This window comes from Enoplosus armatus, chromosome 4 (assembly GCF_043641665.1).
Source record: "Enoplosus armatus isolate fEnoArm2 chromosome 4, fEnoArm2.hap1, whole genome shotgun sequence".
In the NCBI taxonomy this organism is placed as follows: Eukaryota; Metazoa; Chordata; class Actinopteri; order Centrarchiformes; family Enoplosidae; genus Enoplosus; species Enoplosus armatus.
Window position 1 is genome coordinate 18,173,662 of NC_092183.1, and position 21,147 is coordinate 18,194,808.

Consider the following 21,147-nt stretch of genomic DNA (forward strand, 5'->3'; position numbering starts at 1 on the left):
TTTGTTTGTACATCATTTGAAGACGTTAATTAAGTTAAGTGGAAGATGTTAATCTCCGCCAGACCTGAGAGGTCAGCCCATTACTGGATCCTGCTTGAGCTTTCATGTCGCTCCTCAGTACCCTCATCAACTCAGTCAACTCTCATTTTAATGTGATTTTGTACTTTCACATTTTAAGCAAAAGGCGCAGCTTGTCTTTATAGTGTATAGTTGTGATTTCATTTTCTGGCTCCATGCTGTGTAGTTTTCCTGTTTGGCTCTGTGACTGGGATGTGTTTGACAGTGATTCAGCTAGGCAGCACAGTTCTTCACTTGTGGAGGACAACAGTCACCAACTGTATTGACGTGGTTGTATTTTTTTAACACACTTTCATCCAGAGTGGGTTTTGACAGCTAGGTCACACCTGATTTTCTCTGCACTTCTTTCAGTCTTACTAAATAAAAATCCTTGCCTTAACACAATGTTCAGTTCCAGGTTTGGGCCGGGCTGTGTGTCTCCTTTTTGTAGAGTGGCTAAAAGTGAGCTAAAGGCAAAATAGTGATTGTGGGCACTTTTTGGTCAGCCTGCTATGTGGAATATCACCTCAGGTTTGCTAGGTGTTTAAAATCCAGCAGAGCTCACTCGAACACTACTCGAGCTTCTCCCTTCAAGCTGACTGTTGATTCTGACGGCACCAACAGCAAACCCTATTGCTCCAGCAAAACAGACACAAAAGCATCCACCCTTTGCTCTTCTCCGTGTTGAGACGAGATGTTCCGCCGCGGGGCCTGCAAGTGAGAGAGCCAGCAGATAAAACGTGCAGCGATAATGAAGGCAGCAGTGGCCCAGGTCTGTGTGTTTATTTCTGGGGCTGAGGAGGGCGCACAGCCCCGCCGGCACACTGCTGCCGAAGCTGAGCCCCAGTGTAGATGGCGGCAGCGCAGTAGAGGATGCTCCGTTTGGAGGGATATTGATTTCCTCTGCGATCTGTGTGTATTTTTGGGAGGCCTGTGTGCCAGGATGGCCTCTGCCCCGTGACTCACTGATGGAGACTACTGCTTGAGCGCCGGCCTCAGGCTCTGCGGGGCCTCCAAGGAATAGCTCTGCCCCCCCTCTCTGTGGGAAGGGGCAGAGGGTAGAGGGCACCAGCATGCTTAAGCAAATCTGCCGCTGTTGTTCTCCCTCCTCGCTGCATGCTCTCACCTTAGAAGCAGCGGCGCAGCTCAAGTCGGGGAGGGGGGGGGGGTGGTGGTGTGAATATGTAAAACAAAGAAAATGTGAATTCCCATGTACTTATTTGTTATTGGTTCTCTGTTTTCCCTCAAACCACAATCAACCATTTTGTACTTGGAAATCTGCCGGTGTGAAGCAGTGAGTGTTGCTGTATGTTCTCATAGATGGTCAGGGCATTTTTACAAAGCACAGCTGCGATCTCGCTTCCTTGTTGTTGTGTGATTGACTGTCCTTCCAATAGCGAGTGAACATATGATTAGTGGAGCTGCTCACTGTTCTCATGCAGCTGTCACTTCACATCTCGCTGCTTTAAATTCTCCTTCACTGTTCACAGCATCTATTCTTCGCTTGACTCGATTGCCTGGATAACTCGAAGATATAGTAGTAACAGTCATATTGAATCTGCAATGTAAATGACGCTGGAAACTTTATTAATTGTGCGGCAACTTCTGTCGATGAGACGTGGTGCCGGGGCTGGAGGCCTCAAGATGAGATGTTCGTTTACTTCCATTTAACACCCCCCTTCCCCTCCTTCCCTCCCCTGTCGGTTCTGGCAACCAGAAGGAGAATGCAGGAAAATATAAACTGTTATTGTTAAAATGTTTGTTTGCAAAAGAACTTTCATCTTGTAAGGCAGCCCACCCTCCACAGGATTTGAAATCAGTTGGGCTTTGCTTTCATGTCCGTCCCCTGACAGTTCCATCCTTTTGTATCGCAAGCTCGATGAATATTCAGGGGTTTCTCCTCAGGGCTTGTGTACAATAAAAGAGTCAACGTCACGAAAGTTTCTTTGCACCCCCCCCCCCCTTTTTTTTTTTCTTGTGTGCTCTGTTTGAATTACACACAATTGTTGATGTTTGTGCAGTGGCATTACTTAGCAGCTAATGAGTGAGAGATGTAGAAGCTGTTTTGTTCTGACTTCAGTTTTGATGTTACTCAATTTGACAATGAATAACAATTAGTAATGTCACTTCCCTTGATATAGTGGTGCTCATTGCTTATGTTAACAGTTGTTTTTTGTATCACAGGTCAACCAGATCCAGAAGACCGTCATCGACCCTCTGAAAAAGTAGGTGTCCATCTGGATTTCTCGTACTCTTGAATTCTTTTTGTTACTTATATATTGTTAGGGTTGGCTTTAAATGTTTCTCTCTACCAGACCAGGGTCAAATACTTGTTGCCGATAACTTTAACATTTACTTGGAGTAGCAGAGCGGTGGAGTTTGTCACATAGACAGTGAATTTAAAAATGCATTACAAAATCACATGAATGTTCTGTAAATGCAATTTAGTTCAGTTTTTGTGGCTTATGTGGCAAATCCATATGACACTCTGGGCAGATTAAGTCCAGTGCCCCATAACATTTTTATTATTTGACCCAGCTCTGCTCTTCACACTCGTAGTGCATGACCACAGGAAGGAGTGCAGTGTAGTAATACAAACTGTAAAAATGAACAAGGGAGTGAGTGGTGCTGCTGTGGTGGTAGTGTGTCTGGAGGAAAGTTTATTTGGTTCTCATTCCTAATACTCGCCCCCATCTGAGCAGGCTGTGAGTGCTATTCCATTCTTCAAGCCTCACTTTTTCAAACATGCACACACACACACACACACACACACACACACACACACACACGCATGCAAAGCAGAGGTACTGAAGGGAGTGGTTGGACTATCCCACCCGTCTTCCGGAGCGCTTGTTAAGGTTTTGCTTCCTCCTCTTGGCTCCTCCCAGGAGATTAATCACATGCTGTAAGAGAGCATGTGCATATGTTTCTATTGCTAGTTTATGTTGAACCCCATAAGCCTGTTTCAAAATAACCAATGCGAAGACATTCCTCCATAAAACATGAATAGGTTGGGTCAGTGTGTGTGTGTGTGTGTGTGTGTGCGTGCGCGCTCTAAGCCCTTTCTTCCTCATGTGCTCTGGTGGCGGAGCAATGACAGGATGGAATGGTTCTAATTTCCTCTTCCTGGTGGGCGGCAGGCGGACGTGTGGGCAGGCTCACAATATGGCAAAGGGCCCAGCTTCCTGGGCCCAGAGACGTGGATTGGTTGAGCAGGAGAACTGTCTCAGGACAGTGCACGCTCTCACACAAACATACACAAACACAAAACCCAGATTTTGGAGGGGGCGCTGTCTTCCAAAGATGGTATTTTAGACCATAAAGTTAGGCATTTACATGTTTCTGAAATAGAGCAGAGGAAGTTTTAAAGCCAAGCTAAACTGACCTCTTCATTAACTTTTTCTCTCCTTAAAAACAGCACTATTAGTTATTAGTTTATCAAAGTGCCCTCTATAGAAAACTGAGACACAAAAGCTACTATACTTTAAAGCTTCCATTAAGATTCCATTAGTCCATCACTAATGAATATTTTTCATTGTTTACTTAGTCTCTAATACTCTACTGATGATCTTGTGTCATCATAAAGAGAATTAGAGAAGAGTTGAAAAGGAGAACGTTAATGTTAATGGAAGACCTTGAATGTGTGTGTGTGTGTGTGTGTGTGTGTGTGTGTGTGTGTGTGTGTGTGTGTGTGTGTTTGTGTGTGTGTGTGTTAGTGTTAAGTACATGCCTGTGTCCATGTGTGATTGCTTGCTATTTAAAATTTTGGCATCCATCCTTAATACTTAGTGTGGTAAAATGTACAGTAAACAAATGAAAAAGAGGCAAGCCCCACTTCCCCTCTTTCCCACCCCCACCCCCCGTCTCAGGCCTGAGAATGCCAGACCTGAATTTCATCTACTCAGTGACATCACTGTGTTTATGGGAGGGGAGGGGAGCGCGTGGGCCTTTTGGGCATTTGTGTTATCTCGGCCTCCTAACCTAGCGCTTTCTGCTCCGTTGCTCTTTAGGGTGAGACAGAAGTCGAGCCTGTTTTGAGACCTCTGCCTTGGGTTGAGCACTTACTGGTTAGACCACATTGACCCCTCTCAATCAGAGGAAGACTGCCCCCCTGGAGCAGGTTGTAAGGCCTGGAGCTGACGGGACTATATGGCCCTTAAATGTGGGGCTGATTTTTGTAGGGGCAGGGATTGAATTTCGTTGTTAAATCTTTGTAATCAAAGTTCAATTTTTTGCACACAGGATGTTTGCTATGAAGTTACCTACCTTTTGTTTTTAAATCTTGTCTGGTGTATCATGTATCCAGGCTGCATGAGTTGTCCTGAGTTTTGATCAACAAAGCATGAGGCAAGTTGCGGCAGATCAAACTCTCCTTCTGCTGAGACAAAGGAGGTTCTGCTGACATTTACGTCACACACACACAAGTTCCCATGGCCCACTGCTCTTAAACCATTTATACAACAGGTGGAAGTTCTTTTGCGTTCACAGCAAGCATATTTTAACAAAACTTGCCACGTGATGTAACTTTGTCTGACACTCTTAAGTCCTCATCTGAGACCATGACACATTGGAGGTGGTAATTTTCACCTAAACAATTCCCTTTCCCATATTTTTAGTGGTTTGCTGTGTTTTTTTGCAGTAGTGAGTTATGTGATGGTGATAGTCAAAAGGGACAGCCAGCCTCCTAGACTGAGGGTGTCTAGACCAGACTTGGGCTTGGCCGATGGGTCAGACTGGCCTGTCTGTGGATTGGCAGCTGCTCATAAACACACTCTCTGGTCCAGATGCTATTTCCATCCAGCCTGTTCACCACACCCTGACCTATCACATGGACAGTGGTATGCCCTTGGTCCCCGTGCAGCCCACAACCAGCGCAAGACCTCATTCAGGCAAGAGCAACCGCAAATGCAGACCTAGCCGGCTGACCGGTAGTTGTCCAGCCAAGGACATCGAGGGAAAGACCAAACTATCATTACAAAGTATAGTCACCTTCAACCAGGGCCACTGCTGCATATTCTCCTGTGGGAGCCTTTGACACAGCTGAGTCACTGTAACCTCTGGACACAGAGTCCTGAATATAACCGTGAGACACTCGGCGTGGAAAGGACAGGAATGGGTTAACAAGCAATTGGCTTTGTGTCTAGCTCTTCCTCCTCCTCCAGCGCCAGGAGAGCAGCGGCCCTTAAGTCTCTCAGTGTGCTGAAACATAGTAGTTGCTGGCAGTGTTGTCCCACTTTCTGAGCACAAGCAGCAGGCCATCGTGGTGTGTCATGAGGAAATTGCACCGTGCTGTCAGGTGAACTGCGTTGATAAAAATGCGATCAGCCTGAAAGCTGGTTTGCTGCGTGTTGCCTATGCGTTGTCATCCGCCAATAGGATTGTGTTGGAGAGCAGTCATGCCTAGAGGGCAGTTACATAATCCCTTGGCACTTCAAGTATGTGTACACTGGAACAGATAGTAGACTTGAGGATCGGCATCCACCCCTGCCATAAACTGGGCCAAAGTGGTATTTTATAAATAGCGGTAGAGCGTGGGCCGCGGGGCTGGGCTGAGCTGAGCTCCGTGATGTCACTCGAACGCTACAAGACCACTCCTTGCTTAACTTCCTGTAGTAAACAATCCCTGCTTGTCTGAGACTGAGCCTCAGTACGCATCACTTTCTACCCCCACCCCCTCCTGCCCTCTGGTAAAGGTGCACGGGCAGACACAGCCGCGATCTAGGATTTCACTGTCACTCCACAGGTTCTCAGCGGTTCCCTCATCTGCTGCACAGAGTAGGGGCAGGGGTTGGCATGGAGAGGGACGTAAATCATGAAGCCCACACATTCTGTGGCCAATAACGCTATGGGCGGAGGCGCACATATTAAACTATTGTAGTAGTGTGCCTACACAGTTGATGAAATGCTTTAAATGAGTCATTCAAAAAGGCAATATCTCACTCTTCATTACGATTGTTTTTATTACAGGCTCACATGTAACAGACACCTGCGTGAATAATCTTGTGGCCTGGATTTTTAACAACACTGTCACTGGTTTGTTTTTACATGTTAGAAAGGCCAAGAATTAATTTATCAATGCACTTCTTGCCTAATTTACTTTGCTATTCCTTTTATAATTAGTAGATTTAATAGCAGCTGTCTTAATTCCCCCTCACATATATAATTTTTGTATATTCTTTGTCTTTTAAAATGTATGAAAATGGAAACTACCTCAGTTTAAAGAAATAATGTTGGGCCTTTATAGCAGGCTGTATGTTAATGGTGCATACATTCGACGATACTTTAATCCTGTAGTTTAGATGTTAACTTTCATTTAATATTTTTTAAATAAATATTATTACATTGAATATTTCCTGTATATAGTATTCCTGCTTCCCATTAAAAGCAGCCACAAAACCAGTGCAACAAGTCCCAGGATGAAGCTCAGACTCCTGTTGCTAAGTTACAGATGAGTGTTTTCCTATTTTTAGTGCTGAAGACTAGGATTCTCGTTGCAAGAATATATTTTTCATTTGGAATATGATAATTGTCACAAAATGAATTGTTTCATGCCATTTTGAACTACAGTAATTAGATAATAGATTAGAGGAAGCTTAATGCAGAGCTGTCCTCTGGGGTTTGAGAGTACCTCTACAATAAGATGTTGAGGAGAGGGATTTTATTAATTCATAATGACTTTTATTAAGATAGGATGCAATGCAGAATGCATGTCTACAAATTTCATAGAGCAAGGAAAGCTGTTTTAATGATTTCAGTAAGTTTTTCCACTGAAGATTCTGTGGAATATATATATATATATTTTTTTTCATTTGAGTACACTGGTGTGAGTGTCAGGGTATTTTTTGTTTGCATGCATGAATGCTCGTGTGTTGTTTAGTGCTCTATTGGTTGTGTCAGAGATGATATAAGGTTGTCTGTGTGCTGATTTGTTGCAGGTACAGCGGCGTCTTCCCCAGCCTCAACATGGCAGTGAAACGCCGGGAACAGGCACTGCAGGACTACAAACGGTTGCAATCCAAAGTGGAAAAGTATGAAGAGAAAGAAAAAACTGGGCCCGTTATGGTCAAACTACATCAGGTACTGTGAGTTTGAATCTTGCAGCTGTGCACGTGCTGGTCCACTCCAATGCTCCCTCTATGTACAGAGGAGCAGAGTTCACTTGCTCTTACATGTTGTGCATATTGTGAATTGAGCGTAATAAGTAGAGAAAGACACAAATGCTGACTGGATATGAACAAAAATAGTTGAGCACATGCATACTGTACATGTGCGCTCCTTCACCCACGCAAGCTACCAGGCCCTCAAGTAGTGCCTTTTCAAAAAGGCACTGCTGCACATCTACAGGCACGTAATTGAGAATTGTAGACACACACATACACACTATGAGGCCACTACAGAAGCGCACACATTCACAGATAGCGCTACAGTGTTGCCTATGCTATTGCCTCTAACACATCCTCACATGGCGAACCACCCACACACATTGAGAAAAGCACTGTCAGGGGAACAAAGCCTTGAAGAGGCCCCTACATCCCTGCCCTTTGAATCCCTGCGTACTTTAAGAAATGATCCTGACAAAACACTCGTATGCCATTTCAACTGGCATGTGTAAAGAAAACTAACTAATGATCATACCATAATGCAGCAGATAAACAATATGTTGCAGTTTGAATATAGCGACTCCCCCCTTCCCCTTAATAAAAATTCTCACCCTCTCACACATATTCATTGTGCATTCCATAACTCCATGCCTACAGTAGACTACCCACTAATACATTCACACACAGATCAGTGGTGCTGGAGTCCACTCACAGCCAAGTCTGCCCACATTACCCACTCCTCCTCACTGTGGTCGTGATTACAGCCTTTTTTTTCTTTTCTTTTTTTTTTTTTTGCACTGCTTCTCCGTGGGAATTAGGCAAATATTTTTCTGAACAATAAGAAAAATGACACTAAAGATGTCTCCAGTGCTGAAATATACTTACAATACTTAGGACTAACTAACTATTTGCAGTTATTTGATTTTCTCATAATCTGCCACTCTGTGCACCACTTCTTGTGGAAGAATGTGTAAATTATAAACATGAGCTGACATGAGTGAAGCGAGGGGATGTTATGTAAAGCTAGAACTGATAGTGACCGCTGGTGACCTGTTCTTTTCTTTCCTCTCTCCCCTTCACCCACACCCCAGGCCAGAGAGGAGCTCCGACCGGTCAGGGAAGACTTCGAGGCCAAGAATAAGCAGCTGCTGGATGAGATGCCCAAGTTCTACCACAGCCGCATTGACTACTTCCAGCCCAGCTTTGAGGCTCTCATCAGGGCGCAGGTTAGTGGACACCCCCCCGCCCCCCAGAGATGTGCACACAATGAGGCACTCACACGTGCACGCACACACCCACCCCACAGTGTGCTGTTACGCCCTCTGAGCACTGGTTAAACAGTGGATAAAGTATCTGATAGAAGGGAGTGTATAATCCTGGCAGTCTGTCTCCCTCCACGCAGTCCTAATGTGATTAACCCCCAGTGATGGCCCACACTACTGTGTTTAGCCCAGGAAGGCCTCATCTGTCTGGCACCACTGCAGCCCTGCAAGTCTTCCTCTAACCTGAAGCTTCTTTTAAAGCAGCTGGACATCTCAAGTTAGCGCCACCATGTCCCCCTCCCCCACCCCAGACCTGCCTGGCCATGTCATTTCCTCTTTGGGACGGTCACTGGCACACTCCTAATTAGTAAACTAGATTATCCCAGACCTAATGACAATTATGGAGTTCTATGATGTACTTTGAAGTTAAAATGAGCAAACTGAGCAATCAGCTATAACCAGCATTACATATTTGCACAAATTTCTCTTTTAAGTTTAAATCCCATTTTTACCTTTTTTATCTGACTTTGCATGGTTCAAGAGTTCTCATTAGTCACACAGATGATATTTTATTCTGGCTACATTGTCTTTATTCATGTAGCTCGCACACATGAATGAGCATTTACACATGTTTACACACACACGCACAGCCACACGTGGGTGGCCAGTGGACTAGTGGACCTCATCCCCAGCCTTACTGCATGTGCTCGGTTTCATCCTCCACTCCCTTCTCTCCCAGCCGCTGTTGCTGCTCAGCTCCCAGCGGCAGCAGGAAAAGGCACAAAGGCTGCCTTTGTTGTGAGCCTTCAGCTTCACGACTACGAGTCCTGTCCAGCGACTGTCAGTGGGACATTTGGCCTGACCTGTCCACCTGTACAGATGTTGATGAATTGAGACATTGTCTTTTTTTTTCCCCCTCAGTTTTGCATTCTCTGCTGCATGCAAAAAAAAACAACCACTTAACAGATTACTTTCTTTGTCCCTTTTTCAGTTGATTTTCTTTTTTTTCCTGAAACAGTGGCCATGCATTGTTTAAGGACTAACTGGACAGAATGTGACTTAAATTATTCATTATTTTTGTAGGCTAAGAGGTCAAAGTGTAATCTCTCTGTATATATATTAAGCAGCTGGGACTATGGTATGTTAAAATGCCCAGACAGAAGTCAAGTAAATTAAAGCTCTGCTTTACCCAAAGGCTCCTTTATGTATCGTAGGTGGCCACAGTTGTGTGAGGCTGCGTTTACTCCTTGTGGTGACTTGACTAATTGTCTGGGTGCCCTCTGTAGCAAAGACACTCTACTATTACACAGATCTGGTGTACCTTATCATCACTGGTCCTATGGACATTTCCGATGGCCCTTTCAACAAACCCCTTTTGGGGGGGAAAAAATATCCGCTTTACCCCCACAAAGAGCAGTAACCGGATACTTCTGGCCCACGCGTGGTTTAGGTGGCAAATATTGGTATAAACATACAAAAGTCTTTCAGACTAAGCTCTTAAAAATGCTCATACAATGTGATTTAGAAACGGGACTCTTTTTTTCCTTTTGGCTGACAGTATCAAATCTGCTCATGACAGAGTGAAACAAATGTTATTTCTATACAAGATGCATGATTCTTAGTTTATTTCCAACTTGACCTAGCCCTGATTCTGTCATGACCCTTAGCGAATCAGTAAGCATTTCTCCCACTGCTGGCTTGGTTGGTCTTGTTGTTTCGGCCTACAATAGGACACACATGCAGTTTCAGAGAAGCCAACGATGCCCCCTTAAGAGCATGGTATCGTATGCATCGTTGCATGAATAAATATTGAGGTGTGTGTGTGTGGGTTTCAAGGGGTTGTATTTCCCAGTACTTTCATTCTCTGCCTACTCTTCTGGAGTCTTGTAATGTGATTAAAGTCTATTAATCATCAAAGCAACTCTCTAGGGAGCCTGACTCATGAACTAAGGGGAAGAAGCAGGGGTGGGAAGTGTCAAGAAAGCTTTCAGTGAACACTCGCTATCTCTTGTTCAGATTGGGAGAGAAAAGCAGGGTCACTACCCACTGAAGTGTTGGGTTTTTTGGGGCTTTGTCGGAGTTGTTTGATATCTGTGGGCTCCCTCTTCTCCTCTCGAATCACTTCTCATTAGCAGGGTTGAAGAGGTATGAGACCAGCAGCTTCCGACTAGTGTAAGTAACAGCAAGGTTAGATTGTGCGAGTGGAGCAGAGTGCAGATATGAATTTGGAGTTTTCTCCTGAGAGGCATCCAAGAGAGGTCTGTGGATTGACCCTGTCGAGTCTTTATTAGAGGACAGACAGGACTATTGTTTTTCTGCCATCACAGACTTAAGTCTTTCTTTTTTTCCTTCCTGCCCCCCAGGTGGTCTATTTCACCGAAATGTACAAGATCTTCAGCGAGTTAACAGACCAGATCGACCAGGCAGGGTTGACTGATGAGCAGAGGGAGAGGGAGACCGAGGCCAAGCTCAGCGAGTTGCGTGCTCTGTCCATTGTCGCTGACGACTGAGGGAGGAAAGCTGAAAACCGGGAAGGGCTCCTTTCATGCCTCTCTGAATGGATCGCACTCTTTTCAGCTTCCTCCGTGCAGTTCAAACGGACAGCAGTGGCCTTAACCTGATTATCAGTTTGTTTCCTCGCGGCCTCATCGCCCCCATTCCTCTTGCACTACACTCCCATGTTTCATTCTCCCTACAAAGACTCTGCAACTCCTAAAGCAGCTGAAATGCCACATTAACTAAGCCATCAGCCAAGTGCAACATCATAAGCCAATATGTTGTGTTTTTTTAGTAAAGGAATCAAACAGTTCTCGTCAGAACTAATTAATAGGGTTACACTTCTTGGTTTCAGAGACGTCTATAAGCATTTGTTTCTAAAGTAGGAAATGAGCAAGGAAATGTTTTTATTAGTCACATCAGCTATGTTACCAACAATCTGTGAAATAGTTTTTATTACCCAGCTTTGAAATTACAAACACTACAGACTGAATGTTATTTAATGTACTGCAGGTTATCAGCAAGAAAATGTATTTCTGTATTTTGGCCTTTGCTTGTTATTTCCATGTTTAGCTCTGTGCCATGTTGTGTGAGGGCTTTTTATTGGGGGTTTACAGGATGATAGTGGTAATGTCACCTGTGCATAATGTGCCGACATTGTCCCGACTGTGGATGTAACATGAAAACTAACTTGTGTGAAGTTAGATTGTGTCTGCGCAGCGTGTTGAAAGGTCGGCCACTCAGGCTGCGGAGAGAGCGAGTCCCTATTGGACTGGAGTCGCTGTCCAAAACAAAGGCTGGTGCTCCCTCTGGTGGAAAATACTGATCACGACACAATTTCCTTTTATTCACACCATCCATCGTTTGTTCTGTTGTTGTGGTTCAGTTTGTCAGCAATGAACCTCACACATTGTTGTCCTCTCTCTGTACCCTCTACACCAGGGTTGGAAGCCAAGTTTCTTTGGCTTTCCTAAATGTTGGACCAAATCATACTGTCATTGCACTCCTTTGTTTCCACCGTTATCAGGTTCTGCCTCAGTATGATGAATACGCTCTCGTTTATGGGGCTACATGGTAGCGTACACACTGAATGTGCCCATATCATGTTAGTGGATTTTTTTTTTTTTTTTGAGGTGTCACACCAAGAAGTTAATTATTTATTCTTTGACATGTTTTGATTTTAGAAATTATTGAAGCAAATGCTTAGTCGATTGTCCATCTTTGTGTTTGTAAACGCAGACTGTTTGAGTTACACGTAAATAACTATTAATGAAGCCGTTTTTCTAAATAATTCATGAGTTTAAGTTGTAGTGTTTTTTTTAACAAGTGAATAATGTTCGAGTGGCTTTTATTTAGGTTTTTAAAATGTATTAATATTACAATCTGTTAAATGTCATCAGCTGTCATCTCAATTTCTAATCAATCATGAAATAAATTAACTGAGAATAGCAACCACGTCTACAATCTGCATTGTTAACCAGTTACTATTGTCTAGTTTGAATATCCGCTGTGTATTACTCAGGGTGAGTGCAGGTGGTGTTAGGAAGTGTTGCAGAACTGAATCACACAAGAGTCATCAGTCACTAATCTTTATTTCTGTTCAGTTTTACTTTACTGGAATTAGTCAGTAGCGTCCTGTCAACAAATCTCAATAACCAGTATTTACAATTAAGCCTTTTTTTGTTTTTCCTTTTTTTTGTTTTTTACAAATCATTGCTGGTTTAAACCCTCATTAGTTTCAATGGTTTAACTTCAGGTGAAGGATAACATGTTCATAATGGGTTATGAAATCAAATTCAAGGATGCTCACGAAGATGGATGTGATGGTGATACGAGAGCCCAACAACCGTAAAATACAAACCTACAGTTAATGCAAGTTCTATGAACAACAACATCCCAAGTACACCCACAATTGTCCCTTTTTAAAATCCTTACATGAGAAGAGAACAGGGCAGCGTAGATTAAACGTCTAACTTTACGTCTCTGCAGGCTGCTTCCTAATAACACCTGTGATTCTTATCTCTACAGCTAGACAATAATTTATTTATCAGTAAAATCTCCCAGTGAATCACAACTCTGCATTAGTGACAAGGACAACGGTGAGAGTGGAATAAAAAAAAAATGGTTTGGTCCCATTCGTTCTTATTTTTACAAGTGAAGAGTTAATACATTACTTTGTGTGAAAGAGGTGGACACGTGTGGACGTGAATTAAAACTTTGAAGAAAAATACCAATATTCCAAAATATATCCAGTTGTATATTTTAGATAAGGCACTGCTGGACGTTTTTAATTTTCTTCTCCCAGGTTCCTGTTGCATTTTTCTCCCTTATTGGACACCAGTAACCCTCGGGTGTTGTGCGTGAATTACTGAGTGGAGTCCTTTTTTTTTTTCTTTTTTCTTTTTTTTTTCTTTTAAATGGCCGTCTTGCTGTACATGTTTGATATTTGTTCCTGAAAGACTCTGCGGATGTCGGCACGTCTACTTTTCAGCGTGGGGGTGAGAAGGCCATTGGCGACACTGAATGTCTCTGGATGCAAGTAAAGGTCCTTCACCTGAACGGAGAGAAAATCCCAACAAAAGTCAGCGTTGGGAGGTTTGTAGCTTCGCAAATTTGAACCAACACTGATGTCAGCAGAGACTTCTCACCTGTTCAAAGGACTTCAGCCCAGCTTCCTTCCCCACAGCTTTCATGTCCTCTAATACTGCACTCTTTAGATCCTGTAGAAGGACCAATAACTCAGTTAGTTCTTTTGGAATGCGTACAAGTCATGTAAAGTTATGAAATTGGGGTTTATGTGACATACAGGATTCTGGCACAGCTCTTCATAGGATCCCACACACCCTCGCTCTTTAGCCCAGTCAACAAACACCTCAGGGTCAGGCACGACTATGCCTATGAGATAAGACTGGTAACACGAAATACAAGCGCAAATCAAAAAGTGAGCCTGAACCACAGCGAATGTTTTGAATCTTGATCACAGTGTATAAAAAGGCACTGTACCTGTAAACTATCTCCGTGCACAAACACCTGCAGCACAGGAACACAACGCATGTAGACGTTTTCTATCTTCTCTGGAGCGATGTACTCTCCCTGGGACAACTTGAAGATGTGCTTCTTCCTGTCGATGATGCGTAGTGTCCCATTCTGGCAGAGGGAAGCGTTAAACAGACACATTTACTCACTGACGAGAGCAAGAAGATGATATCGGTCACCTGTAGAGTGATTATTGTGTCTGATCTTACTGGAAGCCACTGGCCCACATCCCCACTGTGCAGCCAGCCGTCGCTGTCCAGGGCTTCAGCCGTCCTTTCTGGGTCCCTCAGGTATCCCCTGAACACACTGGGGCCACGAATACAGATCTAACAGGACAAAATGTCAGCAGGCATCCAACTGTCAGGTAATATGTATAGCATGATTGCATCTTTAGACTAAGCTCACCTCTCCGTCCCCGTTCTTAGCATAGTAGTTCATCTCGGGGATGTCTACCAGCTTCACCATGGCACAGGGCAAGGGGGCACCAACATGACCTGACAAAGACACATCCACACGCCTGCTGAGGACAGGATTAACCAGCACGGGCACAAAAGCTCAAGCAATTTAGAGGAAAAAAAGCTGGTCTCTTACCTGCGCTCCAGTCTCCCGGCATAGAGAAGGTGCAGCCTGCAGTGCACTCCGTCTGGCCGTAGCCCTCAAAGATCAGACAGCCCATAGTGGCTCTGAGGAAGGACAGCACAGTGGGGGAGATGGGTGCTGAAGCAGTCAGAGCGAACCGCAGATTACCTCCTAAACTGGCCTGTAAAACAAGTGATGCAGTATTTATGTAAAACAGTTCACATACATCATCATCATCATCATCATCATATTGCAGGGTGCAAGCACATTTGCATCTTAACAGCATTTTCAACCTAGACCATATTTTCCCATCTGCATTGACCACAACGAGCCAAAATCTTTCAGTTCTTGCTCGCCTGCTCGCCTGCTCCTCCAATGCACTCCCACAGGACCAATATGCTCTGGGTGATTTTGGCATTGATTGCTGGAATAGTGCTTCTCTTGTAAAGTTTTGGATACAAATGTATTGACTATTTTCAGGGCTGCTGGTCTACACGTACCACTGTGTTAAGTTCTGCAAAAATATAAATAGTGACAACTGAGTCCTGGATTAACAGAAAATATGTCATTAAAGACTGAAACCAAGACTTTGTTTTGTTCGATCTCTGAAGAGGCCACTGGTCCTGTAGTGACTGTAGACTGGAGACCAGCAACTGACCTGAATCCTGTTGAACACCAGTTTGTCCCACAGACTGTTGTTGCGAACGACCCCGCTGCTGAGCTCCGCCTGCTTTCTCCTCACAGCGTAGTGAAGCAAAGCCCGTCGCAACGGAGAGGTCACAGAACCCAGGATCTTTGTAGAAATCAGTGGAAAAAAAATGTTCAAAAACAGAAACCGGGCAAGAATTATGGTAGCCTTCTAGGTGCTAAATAGGGCAGAAAGTGACCAGATCTGAATCTAATTACTGACCTTGTCATAGATGCGATTGAGTAAACGAGGCACAACAGGAAAGAAGGTAGGTCTGAGGGTTTTAATGTCATCCATCAGAAGAGAGATGTCGCCTTGGTAGAAGCCTACTCGGGCCCCATGGCAGAACATGGAGACCTGGGACAGAAATGGACTTAATTTAGAGTTTACATACAAACACACACTTTGAAAAAAAAGTCTGAGAGGAGGATCAACTACCTGAATCATCCTCTCAAACATGTGGGCAAGCGGCAGGTAAGAGATCGACACATCCTCCTGTTGGATCACAAACGAACCCTGAGAGGAAACGAGAAACAAAATGAGCAAAGCACCAGGGAGAGATAAAGATTCAGGCAGCGGCGGCACGGTGAAGCCTCGCAAGCAATCAGACATGCTGTATGGCTTTTTCAACAGCAGTTAGATAGCACAATCGTTATACTGGGGCAATTAGTCAAAGTACCTTGCAGCGACAGGGGCAATCAAACAGCCAATTAATCATACCATTAGACACAGCAGGGAGAGGGACAGTTTTGAGATACAGAGACACAAGCAGATGGGAAGTGACGCTAGCTGTGAGGCTGTTCTCAATTAAACAAGGAGGTGGAAGTGTAGACAGACCTCCAGGATCTTAATGACAGAGGAAGTGTTGGAGGCGATGTTGCCGTGGGTGATCATGGCTCCCTTGGGCTTCCCTGGATAAATAAACAAGACATTATTGCAGTGCCCTGCGCAGCAAAAGGAAACTACAGCGGTGCCATAAAGAGAGGTTGTTAGTGGGCACTGAAGGACACTTCTCTAATGATGTGAGTGAAGGATAATTATGCAGAGTCGAATGAAATCAGACGGTACCTGTGGTTCCACTGGTGAAGCAAACCACGGCCAGATCCTGAGGCTGGGGCGGCTACAGCAGGCAGCAATAAAAACATGAGAATATGACAACAGGCTTCCTCCACTCTTAATCTAAGCTATGTTTACAAGTGAGTGTTAATGACATCCTATGGGACAGGAGCAACGATAAAACTGTCATCCTCGCATTTAGAGGGGGATTAGCTATTTACTAGGACCAGTTTGATGCGGTGATGTAGCAGCTGAGAGACAATAAACTCACCACAGGATCTTTGAGGTTCTGCCTTCCCAGGTCCTAAGATGTGGACAAAGAGGAGTGCTTCATATCAATTTACATATCGCCATCGACGGCTAAATTAAAAAGGGGATGCTTTCGAATGAGTCCGCATTATAGGGATTCCGCTCACCATGAGCTGCTCCAGTTTCAAAACCTCCACCTTGCAGTTCTTCGCCCTCTCCACAAAGGCGTCGCTGAAGTCGCTGAAGAGAACCAGGCAGGAGAGCTTCGGAGTCACGCCTGTCTCCTTGTTCTCCAGCAGAGACGCTGCCTTCTCCTCCCGGTCGCAGATCACCAGAGAGATCTCCGCTGAGGACGCAGAGTGACACGCAGACGAGATCCACTTCATTGAACCCGTGCCACAGCAGCAGGAGTACAACAACCGATGCATAGATAACTTACAATAACTTCTACTTTCAACAAATGAAGCATGAAAAGAACAGAACTAAACACTATAAACAGTAACTAAATGATTAACTACAGTTATCCGAGTTACTCATGAATCAGCAGATTAAGATTTGATATTAAAAACATACAATAAGCTTATAAAATACAATTCATTGTTAAAGATTAAAACAGTGGTTTAATCTGTGCTTTTTTGTAAGGGGTTAAAAGTCTATGAGATGTTAGCAGTCCCAACAAAGAGTGAATTCCCTTCTAGACTTTGAGTACAGAGGGAGGTGATATTATTATATTATTGTACAATATTTAACAAAAAAACTAAGATTAGAAAAATATCTAAAAATAGAATATCTATTTGTACAGCAGAACTTTGTTTTTCCCTTTCTTTTTTTACCCGTACTTTTACTTTCATACTTTATGTACACTTAGCCAATGATACATCTGTACTTTTACTTAAGAAGGATTTTGAAAGCAGGACTTTCACTTGTAATGAAGTATTTTTACTTTAGTAAAAGAGTCTGAGTACTTCCTCCACTGCTGCCGCCAACATGGCGTGTACCTAATTATCTCCTCTATTCTCTTAGATCTTATTTTTTCCTTCCTTGGAGTTGCAAATATACACACAGACTCTCAGTCCAAAACAGTATTCAGGGAGAAGGGTCGCTGTGTGTTGCTCACCGCTACGGTCTTGCACATTAAGTCAAGTCAAGTTTAAGCTAAAAGTTTATATTCTGTGGTGAACTATTCCTTTAGAATAATCATACATTCTCATTAGCAGCGTTTCTGTTATTTCTATATGCAGGTTTTCTCACCCAGGTTGAGTATGTGGACCATGGCCTCCAACCCCAGTGTGTCATACAGAGGCACCACAGCCATGGAGTAGGTGTAGCAGGCCAGCTCGGAGATGATCCACTGTCACCAGCAGAGGGAGACAAAGCAGCACTGTTAGACTCATTTCCAGTCTTCACACGCCACAGAGTACTCGTTAAGTTTGGCATCTAAACATAAGGGCAGTTATGCGTTTTGATCTACATTACTGTGTATACCATTTATACTTACAAAACAAACAAAACCACATTCAAAAAATAACACACCGCCCTGTGTGTAGATTGGTGTGATGAGAGGTTAAGGGCTCTGATGGAGCAGAAAATTATCTTTCACCTTCAGTCTATGCAGGAATGACAAGGATGGCTTTGGCTGACGGATATATTACAAAATGAGTTTGGGAGCAGACATGCTCCAATATTAGCTGCCCTGGAGACCCACATTCAGCACCAGCACTCTGCTCTCAATATGAATGAAGGCAAACATGCTTTCAGGGCAGACACAGACAAAAACAAAATCATATTTTAATTTGCAAAATTCGTAGACAATAATGTGATCCTGGCCTCTAAGGGTAGGAACAAACCTCTACGGAGATGTGCGTGCGAGAATAAATTCAGTTCAGGTGAAATAACATTTTTAACTATAGGGCTGTTTAGAGGTTCAAGGATCAACAATCTTAATTAGAGGCAAGAAACATGCATGTCTTAAAAGTTATCTGACCAATTCTAAAGCTCACAGGAAACAAACGCTGCACTACGGAACAGTGACGAGTCCATACCTCTGGTCTGTTTTGTGCAAATATCCCAACAAACTGCTGCGGGTTCGGCTTGCAGCCTTTGGCCAGCAGCCCAGAGCCCAGCACCTGCGCCCGTTCAGCCACCTGAAGAATCGGAGATGCTCAGTCAACCAACAGCAAAAAGTAACAGGTGACACAGAAGTGCTACTCGAGGATCAAAATAGTGAAGAATAAATAAATAAATAAATAAATAAAAAAGGTGTCAGACCTCGGTGTAGGAGATCCACTCGTAGGGCTGCCCCGGCTTCCTGAAGCCAAGACACGAGCCATTTCCTGGGAGGACACAAGACAGTTTCTTTCTGACAGCTACAGCTAGAGACATGCACGGGCAATACTCTCCCTCAATCATTTATCATGCTCCGGTGGAATTATGTTGTGATGAGTAATTGTAGCTATTACACCGCAGTTGACTAAATTAATGATAAAAGGCTAATGTTAATTATGGCAACCAATTATAATTATAAAACATATTTTAAATCAGACTTCACTTCAGCATCATTAACATAAATGTGACTGTTTAACAAATGAGTTTTACTTTGATGAAATTACTTTTGGTTGTTGAAATATTCATTTGGCCCATTTTCTGCTGCACTGACTGTGAATCAGTGCTGTTGCTTGAAGTCCTACAAAAAGTCAGTTTTGTGCAGAACATAAGAGAACTGCTTCCCCTTTAGTACCTTGACTGTTGTGTGTTTTTGTATTAATGCAATGGGGTTTCATAGTTAAAGCGTGACAGCCACTATGATTACACAACATCATTTAGGCTAAAGTTCACTGAGCCCTCGTCATCACCTGCGATCCTCAGGCCTCTCTGGAACATGTCATAGGCCGTCCTGGTGTCGTCGTAGTAAAACTCCAGCAGTGAGTCATCTTTAAGAAGAGCCGATCGCCTGCAGCTGGGCTCTCCCTACAACAAAACGCCCCTTTAAAAACACCTTGATACACTCCTGCGATAATGACATGAGCCTTATGTGTCTTAACGGTGTCAACAGCGACCGTGATCCACTCACGTTCACAGCTACAGACTGGGCTTGTAGATCACAGGGAGGACGCATGGGTCGAGGACGGGTCACCAGCCAGTACGCAGTGAGAGAGGCCAGGGCTCCTAAACCCAGCAGAGAGGAGGGGGACAGAGACAGGGAGGACAGGGAGAAGGAGGACAGAGGCAGAGATGGCAGGAGACTCCAGAAGTCCTCTGATTCAGACCCTTTGAGTCCGGCGCCGGAGCGAAGTGACCGTAACCACTCCTGGAAATGCATAGCTGAAAGAAGAGGACTGCAACAAAGAGAGAGAAAATACCCAGTGAGACAGAAGGAAGCTATATGCTGCATTTACTTCACAAAAGCTTCATTGTGCTGCAATGAAAAAAATGCAGCATGTCCCCCAGAGGGCACCGCACAGTGAACCTGTAGCAGACAGAGCCAGGCTCACAGAGCCAGTGTGTCCTTTCAAGTCACTTTTAAACATGCAATTTTCCTGCTAAAGCATTTTTATAATGTTTTCGTATTCACTTATTCCCCATTTTATCTTTGGTGTAAATTACTTGTCTTGCTTGCACCTCTCCTTCTTCCTTTTCTTATTTGCTGTGATGCACTTTGTAACTTTCTTGAACAGTAGTGGCAGTATTGACAGTGACAGATACTTATATCAAGGACTGCAACTAATCATTATATTCATTAACAATAAATCTACTGATTAGAGAAAAGGCAAATATATCAGCCAACATTAGCTTATTGCAGATATATCGTCATCAGTTTATATGCTGACCAATGAGTAAAAGAAATTGCAGTACAGAAATGCAGACTGGGTACAACATGTATCTTGGTCACAATTAAAAAAAAACAAATGTGAGGGATCAGTATTAAGTCGTGTGTTTGTGTCAATAATAACAATCAGAGAAAAGCAGCGCGTCCTCACATTTGAGAAGCTAGAACCAGTAACACCTTAATACTTTTGCTTCATAAATGACTTAAATGATTGATTGTCAAAATTGTTGGTGACTAATCAATTAATGGATTCACTGTTTCAGCACTGCTTTTATCAATAAAAAAAAAAAAAAAAAGAAAAAAAAGAAAAGAGATTTACCAGCAGATTTCCCTACCAAGAAGCAGCGGTTCAATGCATTTTTAATAAGAGGAATGAGGGATTTCATTTCACTACAAGTTATTCGATTGTAAATGCAATATTTCAGGATTGTCTAGTCAATAAAATAAACTCACTTCAACTGTATAAAAAAAAGTAACCGATTATATTCCCACTGGATCGGTACTGGAAAATAAGAGACTTACATGATTTAGCCTCGCACTCCTGTAACATAGTCGAACTCTCGATGCACAGAACCAGAGATATCTTTTTCCACACATTCTTACATCTTTCTACATTACTCACTCCTTTCTAACTCCACACCCCCAGATATTTTTCATTTTCGAACTTGTAGCAACGTGTAGCAGGAAGTGACATCACTTCAGGCAATTTGTCATATCTTATGCAGCTCTCTCTGGAGCCACAAAAGCCTTTATACATTCCCCATATGCATAATGCGCTCTCCAAGACCTGTACAAGAC

General features: G+C 43.5%; 2 protein-coding genes across 2 annotated transcripts in view; one reads left to right on the plus strand and one right to left on the minus strand.

The window, feature by feature from the left end:
- Positions 1 to 12,528, plus strand: part of bin3 (bridging integrator 3) — a 28,815-nt gene extending 16,287 nt beyond the window's left edge. The window contains exons 6-9 of the mRNA XM_070904212.1: positions 2,242 to 2,282; positions 6,993 to 7,134; positions 8,249 to 8,383; positions 10,783 to 12,528. Coding sequence (XP_070760313.1) covers positions 2,242 to 2,282; positions 6,993 to 7,134; positions 8,249 to 8,383; positions 10,783 to 10,929 — 465 coding nt within the window. The 3' untranslated portion in view covers positions 10,930 to 12,528. The remainder of the gene's footprint in view (positions 1 to 2,241; positions 2,283 to 6,992; positions 7,135 to 8,248; positions 8,384 to 10,782) is intronic.
- Positions 12,489 to 20,912, minus strand: acsl2 (acyl-CoA synthetase long chain family member 2). The gene is made up of 20 exons (XM_070904210.1): positions 20,872 to 20,912; positions 19,594 to 19,858; positions 19,376 to 19,490; positions 18,792 to 18,856; positions 18,566 to 18,667; positions 17,775 to 17,874; positions 16,691 to 16,869; positions 16,546 to 16,578; positions 16,287 to 16,338; positions 16,056 to 16,129; positions 15,657 to 15,734; positions 15,441 to 15,575; positions 15,189 to 15,323; positions 14,543 to 14,711; positions 14,357 to 14,445; positions 14,161 to 14,277; positions 13,919 to 14,062; positions 13,722 to 13,823; positions 13,564 to 13,635; positions 12,489 to 13,469 (listed from the first exon to the last, which is right to left on the minus strand). Exons 2-20 carry the CDS (start codon positions 19,840 to 19,842, stop codon positions 13,329 to 13,331), a joined length of 2,151 nt encoding a protein of 716 aa, XP_070760311.1. The 5' UTR covers positions 19,843 to 19,858; positions 20,872 to 20,912; the 3' UTR covers positions 12,489 to 13,328.
- Positions 20,913 to 21,147: the final 235 nt, after the last annotated feature.